Source organism: Ovis aries, chromosome X (genome assembly GCF_016772045.2).
Source record: "Ovis aries strain OAR_USU_Benz2616 breed Rambouillet chromosome X, ARS-UI_Ramb_v3.0, whole genome shotgun sequence".
Taxonomy (NCBI): Eukaryota; Metazoa; Chordata; class Mammalia; order Artiodactyla; family Bovidae; genus Ovis; species Ovis aries.
Window position 1 is genome coordinate 126,604,768 of NC_056080.1, and position 13,938 is coordinate 126,618,705.

A 13,938-nucleotide genomic window follows, 5' to 3' on the forward strand; every position below is an offset into this window, starting at 1 on the left:
TTCATTGTTATAATATATACATATAAATGATCTTTATTGATCTTATAAGGTTTGTTTATTCTGATCTTTCTACACTCACAAAGAGCATTTTAGTATTGTTCACCTACAAAAAAAGAGAGTTTTATTCTTCCATTCTAGTATGGATGCTTTTCCTTTTCTAGTCTTACTGCACTGGCAATGTTGAATAGAAATAGCGAGAGCAGACATGTTCCTGATCTTAGAAGAAAGGGATGTAGTCTTTCTCCACTGAATATAATTTTGGCTATAGGGGTTTGGTAGATGCTCCTTAAGATTAAGGAAATCCATTCTATTTCTAGTTTGCTGAGATTATCAGAAATTGATGATGAATTTTGGTAAATGCTTTATCTGTATCTATTGAGATAATTATATGGTGGGCTTATTTATGTTTAAAATTTTTATTCAGTTTTTTAACATGGTGAATTATAATTTTTGATTTTCAAATATTAAACCTACTATGCATTACTTGCATAAACCCCACTTGGTAATACCATATTATCTGCTTTATATGCCATTGGATCTGATTTGCTAAAATTTTGTTCTCCATTTCTGCAGCTCTATTAATGAGCTACAGTTTAATGATTTTTAACTTTTGTCTTTGGTTTGGTTTTAGGGCATATTTGTTTCATAAAATTAGTTGGACATCAGTCCTTATCCCTCCACTGTCTGAGCTTATGCAAGACTGATATTGTTTCTTACATAAATGCTTCATAATAATTCCTCAGTGAAAACTTCTGGACTAGAATTTTTATGTGAGCATGGGAAGGGTTTGATAATTCAATTTCCTTAGTAGATATAGAGCTATTCATATTTTGCTTCATTTTGCTACTTACTTGGTTAGTGTTAGGTAACATGTGTTTCTCAAGTTATTTGTCCATCTTTCTTCAGTCTTCTTCGTTCTGCTGTTAAAAGCCCATCTGGTAAATGATTCTTTCTTATATTTTACTTTTCAAATCTAGATTTTTCTTTTCTTTTTTTTTTTACACAATTTCCAGTGCTCTGTTATGATTCTCTATCTGTTCACTTATTATTAGCAGAGTTCCCTTTAAACCAACAAATATATTTATCCTATCTGCTTTAAATTACTCTTCCTTTTTAATCATTTAATTTCACTGTCAGTCGCTGATTCATAGTGGCTGCTGTTGCTGCTAAGTTGCTTCAGTCGTGTCCAACTCTGTGCGACCCCACAGACGGCAGCCCACCAGGCTCCCCCGTCCCTGGGATTCTCCATAGTGGCTAGGTTTATGCTATTTAATCATCAACAACAATGGCACTTATCTCACACGCTAGTAAAGTAATGCTCAAAATTCTCCAAGCCAGGCTTCAGCAATACGTGAACCGCGAACTCCCTGATGTTCAATCTGCTTTTAGAAAAGGCAGAGGAACCAGAGATCAAATTGCTAACATCTTCTGGTTCATGGAAAAAACAAGAGAGTTCCAGAAAAACATCTATTTCTGCTTTATTGACTATGCCAAAGCTTTTGACTGTGTGGATCACAATAAACTGTGGAAAATTCTGAAAGAGATGGGAATACCAGACCACCTAACCTGCCTCTTGAGAAACCTGTATGCAGGTCAGGAAGCAACAGCTAGAACTGGACGTGGAAGAACAGACTGGTTCCAAATAAGAAAAGGAGTACGTCAAGGCTGTATATTGTCACCCTGCTTATTTAATTTATATGCAGAGTACATCATAAGAAACACTGGGCTGGAAGAAGCACAAGCTGGAATCAAGATGGCCAGGGAAAGTATCAATAACCTCAGATATGCAGATGACACCACCCTTACAGCAGAAAGTGAAGAGAAACTAAAAAGCCTCTTGATGAAAGTGAAAGAGGAGAGTGAAAAAGTTGGCTTAAAGCTCAACATTCAGAAAACGAAGATCATGGCATCTGGTCCCATCACTTCATGGGAAACAGATGGGGAAACAGTGGAAACAGTGGAAACAGTGTCAGACTTTATTTTTGGGGGCTCCAAAATCACTGCAGATGGTGACTGCAGCCATGAAATTAAAAGACGCTTATGTTGATGTATGGCAAAACCAATACAATATTGTAAAGTAATTAACCTCCAATTAAAATAAATAAATTTATATTAAAAAATAATTTAAAAAAGACCCTTACTCCTTGGAAGCAAAGTTATGAGCAACTTAGATAGCACACTGAAAAGCAGAGACATTACTTTGCCAACAAAGGTCCATCTAGTCAAGGCTATGGTTTTTCCTGTGGTCATGTATGGATGTGAGAGTTGGACTATGAAGAAGGCTGAGTGCCGAAGAATTGATGCTTTTGAACTGTGGTGTTGGAGAAGACTCTTGAGAGTCCCTTGGACGGCAAGGAGATCCAACCAGTCCATTCTGAAGGAGATCAGCCCTGGGATGTCTTTGGAAGGAATGATGCTGAGGCTGAAACTCCAGTACTTTGGCCACCTCATGTGAAGAGTTGACTCATTGGAAAAGACTTTGCTGCTGGGAGGGATTGGGGACAGGAGGAGCAGGGAACAACAGAGGATGAGATGGCTGGATGGCATCACCAATTCGATGGACGTGAGTTTGAGTGAACTCCTGGAGTTGGTGATGGACAGGGAGGCCTGGTGTGCTGCGATTCATGGGGTCGCAAAGAGTTGGACACGACTGAGCGACTGAACTGAACTGAATACTTACTTTGTAATCAGTTGTCTAAAAATTCTAACATCTGTGTCATTGCAGAGTTAGTTTTCATTTATTGGTCGTTTTTTTTTTTTTTTTTGACTATAGGTCACTTTTACTTGTTACTTCACAGATCTTGTTGTGTTAGTATCTAGCAGGTTTTAATTGCATACTGGACATTGTACTTAATATGTACACACATCCTGGATTATTTTATATTGTCTGAAAAGTACTGAACATTTGTTTTAGGAAATAGCTAACTCAGCTCAGTTAACACTTAAAACTCCATTTTCCTTTCAATGGACAGCAGTTAAATCTGTGTTGCCTTATTGCGGCCTTTAAGCTGTTCCTTTCTACTGGGTTGAATGAATCCTCCTGTATACATATAAAGTTCAAGGTTCAACCAAGTATTTGGGTGACATTTCCAAGCAAATTTTTGGGCTCTCCATTCTGTAACTCTCTACATTCCAGCATATCTCCCATCATTTTATAGCCATTCTGGCATCCTCAATTCTGTCCTTGACTTCTCAAGCCGCTAGAACTGTGGTTTTCTGTCTGCCATCGTACCATCCGTTGCCACACAGACTGAAAGGTACACCCAGGATAAAAAGGTACATAAGTGCAAACATGCCCACTGTACTTGCCTTCTTTAAGAGGTAGAATTTGCTCTACTGTTTTCCTACTTTGGTCACTCTCCTATGCTATTAAATAGTTGTTATATTTTGTCCAGAATGTTCACTTCTTAAGAGTTAACCTGATAAAAGTCATTCCACTAATGTCAGAAATGAATCCCTCTTGGTCTTTTTACCACTACAGAAATTACCTTTACCATAAAACTACTCCCCTCAAACTAATGTTACTCAAATAATGGTTCTGTATAACACTCTTCAATTATTATTAATAGGTGTTCTGTTGGAAGGAAAGTGGGTTAAATAAAGCTTAGAAATATAACTTTGCAAAACAAATAGGTTTCTTTACTCCAGGACTTTTAAACCCCTTTAATATGCTAGTGTACCTTCTATAAGCCTAAATGGAATATGCTGAAGATACTATCCTGAACTTTTTCTTATATAATTAGTAATGTTCAGTGATTCATTCAAAAATATTAATTGAGTCTCAAAGAATGAAGACTAGAGTATGATCAACTTCCCCCAGTACAATTCTTTTTAAACTACAGTTCACTATCCCTTTTTAAACACATCTAATTTCAGTGTCAGTCACTGATTCATAGTAGCTAGGTTTGTGCTATTTAATCATCACTAATACTTTGTAATCATCATATCTATACAGTAAGAATGCTGTTATGAGAAAAGTAAGATGAAAGTAGAGATGCAGCAATCATTAACTTACATGGACTAGACAAAAATACATGAAATTGCCTAGTATGGTGTCTAGCATAGATTAGTAGCCTGATAAATGTTTCGTTCCTTAAGTGTTGTTTTTACTTTCTTTTGCCTATTAAGTCAGTAATTTCAAGATTCATCAGAGATTGGCAGACTATAGTTATCAGGCCAAATGCAGTCAGAAGCCCATTCTGAATAGTCCAAAAGCTAAAAATCTTTTTAACGCTATTAAAGGACTATTTCTTAAAAAGGAGAAAAACATGTGATAGAGACCTTATGTAGCTCAAAAAGCCTAAAACATTTGCTATCTGGCTCTTTACAGAAAGTGTTTGCTGACTTCTGAGATATAGTCTAATCCCTATAGTAATCTAAAATAAGCAGCATAGTAAAATTCATTTTACTTAATTATATTTATCTATTTATTATATTCATTTTAATTATATGCTGGGGTAGAAGTCCTATTTTTTTAAATTAAAATCAGTATTTCATTAGTTTTCTAAATTTTTGAAGGATTAACTCATATCTTACCTTTTCTCCTTTTATACCACTACAGTCACACTTTGATCCTGGAGAACACCCATAGCAAGCCTATAAGGAAGAGAAAGAGGGAGGAAAATCATTAAATATGAACCTAAAAACCAGACTCTGACTTATGACTCAGATGAATTCAACAATCCAAACTTTTAAAACAACTACCATAAAAATATCTAAAAGGATAAATACTATAGACAATGTTTATCTCTGAGGAATCATCCATTTTTTATTGTATACATTTCTGTTTGAACTCTTTAAAATGAGAAAATACAATACTTATAAAGTGAAAAATGTCTTTTTAAAAATGAAAAAAAAATCCATACAACTTCCCCTTAATATGATTTTCAGCTCTAAGGAACTCCTTTTTTTTCTAACATTGCTTGTAAGAAATTACCTCTCACTCTATGTTAGCAAAGTCTTTGGCAACTAGCCAAATATGATTGCCACTTAAAGTCCCTCGCTTTTCTGCATGCATTAGCAATCAGGGAGCATGAAATATATACTACCTTTTACCACCTTTCTTTCCTTTGCTTCCACTCTTTCATCACTAGTAGCTTAATCTCTAATACCTCCAAGTTTGACTTCAGATGCTGTTCCCAGAGCCCAGGTGCCTTAAACAGCCACTACTAACAAGCTCATTCTCTCATACTAGGAACTGAAGTACTGGAGCCAGAAAAATACCCTTCTCCAAAATAAGAACCTTAGAACAAGAAGACAACAGATGATGTCTGCCATCCAGAACTATCCTTTACTCTTGCATGAAGTTGAACTGCTTAGAAAAACAAACAGTAATTAGTTTAACATATGTAGATAGTTCACCATTTATATAAAATAAGGTGTTGTGCTCCTCATCAAATAAAAGAAATTATGTGATATAAATATGTAAATGAATGTTTATAATGTTCAGCCTTGGGAGGCTATGATTTAAAATGTACTGTAGCCTCCTTCCCAACATTCCATGCTTTCCTTTACTCCAATCATTACCATAGTACCTTCCCCAATTCTTATCAAAGCGCTAACCTTGTTCTTCTATTTAAAACTCCTAACACACTCAGCCACAACTAGAAGTCACTCTCACGCTAGAATTCCTTTTCCTAATTATAACAGCAAATAATAATGGCTTGATATTGGGGGAAATCTCCCACTCACATTGCAAAAAGCTGTTTCAGTAAAAGATGTGCATTTGACATTTCAAATGAAACTGTTATATGTCTATAATTATTCATAGGTGATTAAGTTATACACTTTAGTTTTAGTGTTATGTATCAACTACATTACAGGTTAAATAGACTTATTCAGACTTACTTATTCATCAGATATAAACTGAGCATTATAAGAAGTCAGAAAACACGTTAGGTGTTAATATTGAATAAGGCACACTCATTCTAACATATATAACTAATTCAACAAATACATATTGATCACCTGTTATGTGCCAGCCATTTGGTTACGTTAGATGCAGGTAGTGATACAAAGACAGTATATCACTGCTCTCTAATGGGTAGGATAATCCTATACATAAATATTACATTACAAATTGTCAGGAACACACATCAATTTAAGATATTTAGTAGTGTTCTGTGCAAACATGAATTCTATATTCCAAAGTAAAACTTAAAAACTTTAGAATTTATTGATTCATGAGAGTAGTTATATTCACTGAATTAGACTGTGCATATTAACAGCATTCAATTATATTCATTAATGGAGTAAAGGATAGTGATAATCAAAAATGACTGTAAATCTAAGAATTAACCTTGACTTTGCATTATAAATGTAAATATATTTGCATAGACTTTTGGTTCTGTAAGTAAAAGGTGGTGTAATATTCTATTGTCATCTATCATTAGCAGTTCTATTTTTTTATGTGTTATCTGTATGTTATATATGTATATATTTATAATACTGCATGTGTGTGTGTGTTAGTTACTCAGTTGTGTCCTACTCTTTGTGACTCCATGGACTGTAGCCTACCAGGCTCCTTTATCCATGGAATTTCCCAGGCACGAGTGCTGGAGTGGGTTGTCATTTCCTTTTCCAGGGGATCTTCCTGACTCAGGGATCAAACCTGAGTCTCTCGCATTGCAGGAAGATTCTTTACCATCTATCTGAGCCACCAGGGAAGCCCATAATACTGAATATTTTCACTTATATGTGGAATCTAAAAAGTAAAACAAACTAGTATATATAGCAAAAAAGGAAATAAACTCAGATATAGAAAACAAATTAGTAGTTACCAGTGGAGGGAAAGAAGAGGGGAGAAGGGAGATAGCGATGGGGATTAAGAAGTATAAGCTATTATGTATCAAATAAATAAGCTACTAGTATATATTGAACAACACAAGGAATATAGCCAATATTTTTTAACAACTATAAATGCAGTATAAATTTTAAAATTGTGAATCACTGGTTGTACACCTGAAACTTATATTGTAAATCAACTATAGCACAGTTAAAATTTAAAAAAAAAAAAAGTAAAGGAGTTCTAACATTTAAAATACAAACTAAGTTCCTGAAAATAATTTAAAGCAACAACCTAACAGGATTTCATCAATATGGAGAAGATAATATGCAACTTGTCTTTATAATTGCATTTCTGATTTTTCAGTATCCAACAATATCCTTCAACTTGTAATATAATTTATAAACAAACAATAAAACTTTAGTCATGCATTCCATTTTGGAAGTGATTTTATACAAAGATTTTCTAGAAATTAATAATCTCATCATTTTGCACTTCTTTATAACTTAACATGTGGTTATACTTTAGAGAGGTCCCTGCTTAAAACATTTGGTGGCTACAGAAAAATATGCTTGAATTCAATTTGAAAATTTAATTTATATTCTATTTATTCCACCTAGGTTATGAAAATGACTCCAGTACCCAGTTCAAGAAACAAAAGGAAACTGTAATACATAAACCAACCACTAGATGCCACTTTTCTTACAGTTATAATCGTGATGCTCACAAGGAAATAGCTTCAATTTGACATCTGCTAAATGGAACAATTTATTTTTTATCAACATCTATCAATACTGATTAGGTGCTTAATAAGAACTAAGCACAATATTAGGGCTGAGTTGTACAAAAAAATTAATGAGTGCTGCCTTTAAGGAACTTCCAATCTAGTAAAACAAAACAAGTCAGGCCCAAACAAATGAAAAGAATACTTAATATAATGCAATAATGATATAGCATACAACAGGAAGAGAAAAAGCTCCAAGATGCAACAAATACATCCTGATTTTACCTCAGGAACTGACTCACTACGTGACTACAGATAAGTCATTCCTGTACCCTAGATTTCAGGTTTCTCTTTGGTAAACTTATAGAGACAGACAATATATCTTTAGGTGTTTTCTAGCTTTTATAGTCTGTGATTCAGTAGGATTTACCGAGTGAAAATGAGTTGTATAATCAATAATTGTTATCAAACTTAAGAGACTTCCTTTGAGCTTGGGAGTGTTCCTAATGGCTCTGCAGAAAATGTAAATAGCTGCATTCCAATTTTTTTAAATGTAGTAGAAATGTATCTAGAGCAAAATGGCCATGCTAAGCAATAAAATTATAATACAAATTTTTGTGAACAAAAAACATTATTAAGTACCTCAGTCTAAAGGACTTCTTAAGTCCATAGGGGAAAAGTACTGTAGGAGTTAAGTTTTAAAAAAATAAACTTTCAAAAACTGTGGAAAAACTATTCTACAAAGTCACTGAAGACTGTTGAAGCAAGAAAAGCAGTGCAACTATAGCAATGTTATACACTTTTTAGTGTGGGAGAAAATAATAAAAAGTAAAAAAGATTTTTTATTATCAAATAAAACATATCATGAAGATACAATAATTAAAACAGTATGGTATTACTCAAAGAATAGGCAGCTCAATTATCCAAAATACAAAGGCCAGAAACAGATATACATACACAGACACACACGTTTGCTATTTGATAAAAGTTGGAATATGAAATAGATAGGTCTTCCCTATAGCTCAAATGGTAAAGAACCCACCTGCAATGCAGGAGACCTGGGTTCAATCCCTGGGTTGGGAAGATCCTCTGGAGAAGGGAATCGCAACCCACGCCAGTATTCTTACCTGGAGAATCCTATGGACAGAGGAGCCTGGTGATTTATATAATCTGTGGGATCACAAAGAGTCAGACACGACTGAGTGACTAACACTACTATGAAATAAATGTAAAAATATTGGGCTGTTAACCTTGATGCTGGGCAAGTATAAAAAAACAATAAATTTAGATTTCAGGGTACTACAGTCAAAAAAAAAGATTAAATGTATAAATGAAAGCAAACTTCTGTATGCATTAGGATCATTTATAAAACCTCACAGAAATTCAGATACTAGGACCCCATCCTAAAGATTTTATTTCAGTAAGCTTGAGGTTGACTATCAGAACCTAAAATTCTAATAAACATTTTTAGGTGATTTTGCTTCAGATGATCTGAGATATATACTACAAAATAATGGCACAGAGAAATAATATCCCAATAATGGAGTTAGGTATCAAAACAGTTAAAAAAAAAACTCTTATACTTGCAAAGAATGTAAAAATATCTTAAAAACCTCAAAGAGAAGCACAATAGGATTTATCAGGCCAAAATCTAAGGGGAAAAAATTCCAATAAACTGACCATAGAAACTACTTTTGCCCCAAGGGCATTTACCAGACTTGGGGAATTTGAGATTCTTGTTTTTAGTGTAAAGTGAAGTTGCTCAGTTGTGTCTGACTCTTTGCGACCCCGTGGACTGTAGCCCACCAGGCTCCTCTGTCCATGGAATTCTCCAGGCAAGAATATTGGAGTGGGGTTGCCGTTGCCTTCTCCAGGGGATCTTCCTGACTCAGGGATCAAACCCAGGTCTCCTGCATTGCAGGCAGACGCTTTAACCTCTGAGCCACCAGGGAAGCCCCTGTTTTCAGTGTAAGGGAGAACCATATACAAAATAACCCCCGAGAATTTTAAGAAAAAGATATTTTGGATCTCAACAGAGAAGAACAAGGGGCAAAGATCCTTGAAAAACTATAACCACAAGCTGGCCATCCTACAGATTTGCAATTCAAGTTAGCATTTAGCTGGGTGGCCCACTAACTTCAAACTGTAAATTTTTTTAGAGTGGACTCAAACTGCTTCGACCTCCAGAGTCTGGACAAAATGCATATAAATCCTATGCAGAAGAGCATGTGTGTGTGCTTAGCAATGTCCAACTCTTTGCGACCCTATGGACCATGAACTGTAGCCTGCCAGGCTCCTCTGTCCATGGAATTCTTCAGGCAAAAACACTTGAGTGGGTTGCATTTCCTCCTCAGGCATCTTCCTGACTCAGACAGGCCACATCTCCTGCATTGGCAGGCAGATTCTTTACCACTGTGCCACCTGGGAAGCCCATAGAAGAGCATATGTTCATATTAAACTTCAGAGAATTTTTTTAAAAATCCTTTTTGAGAGGGAAATAAGCACTTACACTCAAAAATCACTAAGCATATAAGGAAGCAAAATACCATAAGCAAAAATCAGGAGAAACATGTCATAGCAGAAACTACTCAGCAAAGATTTCAAATATTAGAATTATTAGAAACAAAATACATAATGACTATTTTTACAATGATGAAAGGTTTTTAACTTTAAGACAATAAAGGAAATCATGTAAAAAAAGGTAACAGCTAAACTGAAATATAAATTCTAAAAGTAAAAACTATGATATTTAAAATTCAATGGATGAGCTTCACAGCAGACTAGATAACAGCTGAAGATAGACTTAGTAAAGTCAAAACAATTAAAGTGAAAAGGAATGATCTATAATGTAACATGGAGATGAAACATATGAGAAATGTAAAAGAATAGTTAAGAGGCATGGAAGAAAGAGTGAGGTAGTATAGCAAACAGGCAATTTGGGTTATAGAAAGAAGAGGCGAAAGAAGGAATGGGGCAGAGTCAATAGTAGAGATAATGGTGGAAAGTTTTTAAGAACTAATTAAAGACATCTGTGAGTCTAGAAGTCTAGCAGATCCAATGGAAGAAAAATCAAACCCCAAACTAGATGCAAAATAGGGTTACTTCAGAACATAAAGCCAAAAAAAAAACAAAAAAAGCCCTAAAAAGCATCAATAAAGGCAAGATAGACTGCCTTCAAATGGGCGACAATTAATTTAAAGATAAGTTCTCAGATATTCAACAGAAGACAGAATACCATGAAATTACATCTTTAATAAGCAAAAAGAAAACTGTCAACCCATAGTTTATACCCAGTGAAAATACCTTTCAAGAACACGATAAAAATACAAGCATTTCTAGACAAACAGAAACCGAGAAAGGATGCCCCCAGCAGGACCTCACAAAAGGAAATTTAAACCTTTTGAATATCTTCTCCTGTGTAAGAAAGGAAACACAAATGAAATGGAAGGTTTAAAATACAAAATGGAAATAAGAGAAAAAATAATACACTTGTGGTTGAATTTTAAAAAATACTAACTATAAAACAAAATTATAAAAACAGATGCAGTGCTCAAAAATGCAGAACTAACATGCACTGGAGAAGGAAATGGCAACCCACTCCAGTGTTCTTGCCTGGAGAATCCCAGGGACGGGGGAGCCTGGTGGGCTGCCGTCTATGGGGTTGCACAGAGTCAGAAACGACTGAAGTGACTTAGCAGCAGCAGCAGCAGCAGCAACAGAAAAACAGTGATAAAACAATGTAAGTTAGGAGAGGATGAGTGAAGTTAAAGATCCTAATGCCCTTGTAACTGTAAAAAACAAATATGGACATTGATTACTTTAGACTTTGATATGATAAGCATATAATATAGGAATTCTAATTTCCAGGATAAACCTTAAAAGAAGCCAAGTTTTCCAAATTATTAGAGAAAGGACAATACCCAAATCCGAAAGAAGACAAAAGAGAAGGACAGAAACAGAAAGTGCTATCTTAGAAAAGACAATACAATGGCACACTGTGATGAAATAATCAGACAAATCTGGAATATGGTACATTATAGAAAAAAACTATGATGGACTATACACAAACTCAGTGCCACGCCATAAGAGAGATGACTTTGTAAATGAGAGCTTGAGGAACTCTATGAATCATCTCCCTAAGGAAACAACAATAAATGATGAAATTTAGGAAAAAAAATTTCTGGCTTTATCTGAAAAACCTACAGCAAATGAAGAAACACTCATTCAACAAAATTTACTAAATTTCAGTGTGAATAAATATGGCATTTTAGCCATGACCCACTCCTTTCCTCTCCTCCTGCCCTGCTGAGTTTGACAAAAGCTCCACACAAGGTGGGAAGCAGACATGAATGCAGAGCTCCGTCTCCTTCCATCACCCAGTTGAGCATTACAGTAATGCCCAGTTCCAAACTACAGAAGTACTCCAAGCAAGAACAGTTGAGAGTTTTGTGATTCTTGTCTTCCACACAGTTCCAACTCATAAAAGATCTAACCTCTGGCATGGCAGGCTAAGAGTACTGGACTTGGTCACTCATAGAATAAAGGCTGATGCTAGTGTAATCAAGCTGAGGAGACCAGATGTTACTGTCCTTCTAGTATCCTGTTCACAATGCAGGGTGTCACTCTAAAAAAGAGGGTCACTATTTCTGCCATCAATTCTGGAGCAGTCACAGAGATTTTGCATGGGTGGGTCAGTTGACAGGTAGGGAGACCATAAAAAACAAAGATCTCTGAAGGTCTCCCTAAGGGTCTTGACTTTACCTGGAACAGATGTGGGGAATTTTAAACCAAAGGGCACTCTCAAAAACAACAGAAATTTTGGTGGAAAGCAATTAAGAAGAGGCAGATAGCTTTATGAGAACAAGTCAAACCACAAATCAGCTACAATTTACCAAAGATACCTGGAGAAAGAGAAAAAGAAGAGAAGCCTTGAAACTAGAACAAGTCTCAAAGATTTGGCTTCAAAGATTAACTTCTGAAACAGGCCCTAAATTAACTGTCAGAACCTGGAGCAATGCACGCCCAAGTAAGTAAGTAAGTAAGTAAGTAAGTAAGTAAGTAAGTAAGTGTTAGTCGCTCAGTCGTGCCCTGACTCTTTGCGACCCCATGGACTGCAGCCCACCAGGCTCCTCTCTCCATGGGATTTTCCAGGCAAGGATACTAGAGTGGGTTGCCATTTCCTTCTCTGGGGGATCTTCTCAAACCAGGGATCAAACCTGGGTCTCCTGCACTGCAGGAAGATTCTTTACCAACTGAGCTACAAGGGAAGCCCCATGCATGCTCAAAGACACTGTCAAAAACAATACAGCCACTAGTAAGTCATCAGTGAAGGTTTATAGCTGGGTAAGATACCAAAGGAAATCACCTTAAGAGAGAGAGCAGGGGAAAAAACCATCAAAGAGAACCCTGATAAATACATAGTCATATTAAGGTGACTGTGAACATGTCTAAGGCTACAACCTTTGGGTAGTGACATCAAATGCTGTACCATGTTGGGGAAAGAGACCTCAATCAAATAGTCTAGCAAATTCATTGAAAAAAATGGACAAGCAAGCAACAAGCCCTGGAGAGGAGGAGAATCAATAATCAGATTGGCTAAAATACATTACCTAAAAACTCCACATTTCAACAAGACATAAAGAAACAAGAAAGTACCCCATACAAAAGGGGAAAAAACAAGCAATAGAACTACTTTTCACAGGGCTGAGATGATGAAATTAGTGCACAAAAATGTCAAAGCACCCATTATACAAATATGTTCAAAGAATTAAAGGAAACAATGTTTAAAGAAGTATAATGATAGTATCTCAACTAATAGATAATATCAATAAAGAAACATACTTAAAAAAACGAATGGAATTCTAGAGTTGAAAAACAAAAGAAAACTAAAAAGAAAATTTCATTAGAGGGCTCAACAGTATATTTGAACTGGTTCAGTTCAGTTCAGTTGCTCAGTCATGTCCGACTCTTTGAGACCCCATGAATTGCAGCATGCCAGGCCTCCCTGTTCATCACCAACTCCCGGAGTTCACTCAGACTCACGTCCATCGAGTCTGTGATGCCATCCAGCCATCTCATCCTCAGTCGTCCCCTTCTTCTCCTGACCCCAATACCTCCCAGCATCAGAGTCTTTTCCAATGAGTCAACTCTTCGCATGAGGTGGCCAAAGTACTGGAGTTTCAGCTTTAGCATCATTCCTTCCAAAGAAATCCCAGGGTTGATCTCCTTCAGAATGGACTGGTTGGATCTCCTTGCAGTCCAAGGGATTCTCAAGAGTCTTCTCCAACACCACACTTCAAAAGCATCAATTCTTCGGTGCTCAGCTTTCTTCACAGTCCAACTCTCACATCCATACATGACCACAGGAAAAACCATAGTCTTGACTAGACGGACGTCAGTTGGCAAAGTAATGTCTCTGCTTTTGAATATA

At 35.9% G+C, this 13,938-nt stretch overlaps 1 protein-coding gene across 1 annotated transcript in view; it reads right to left on the reverse strand.

Moving 5' to 3' along the window:
- Nucleotides 1-13,938, reverse strand: part of COL4A5 (collagen type IV alpha 5 chain) — a 262,054-nt gene that overhangs the window by 134,427 nt on the left and 113,689 nt on the right. Inside the window, exon 2 of the mRNA XM_004022429.5 lies at nt 4,537-4,596. Within this exon, the coding sequence (XP_004022478.1) occupies nt 4,537-4,596 (60 nt within the window). The remainder of the gene's footprint in view (nt 1-4,536; nt 4,597-13,938) is intronic.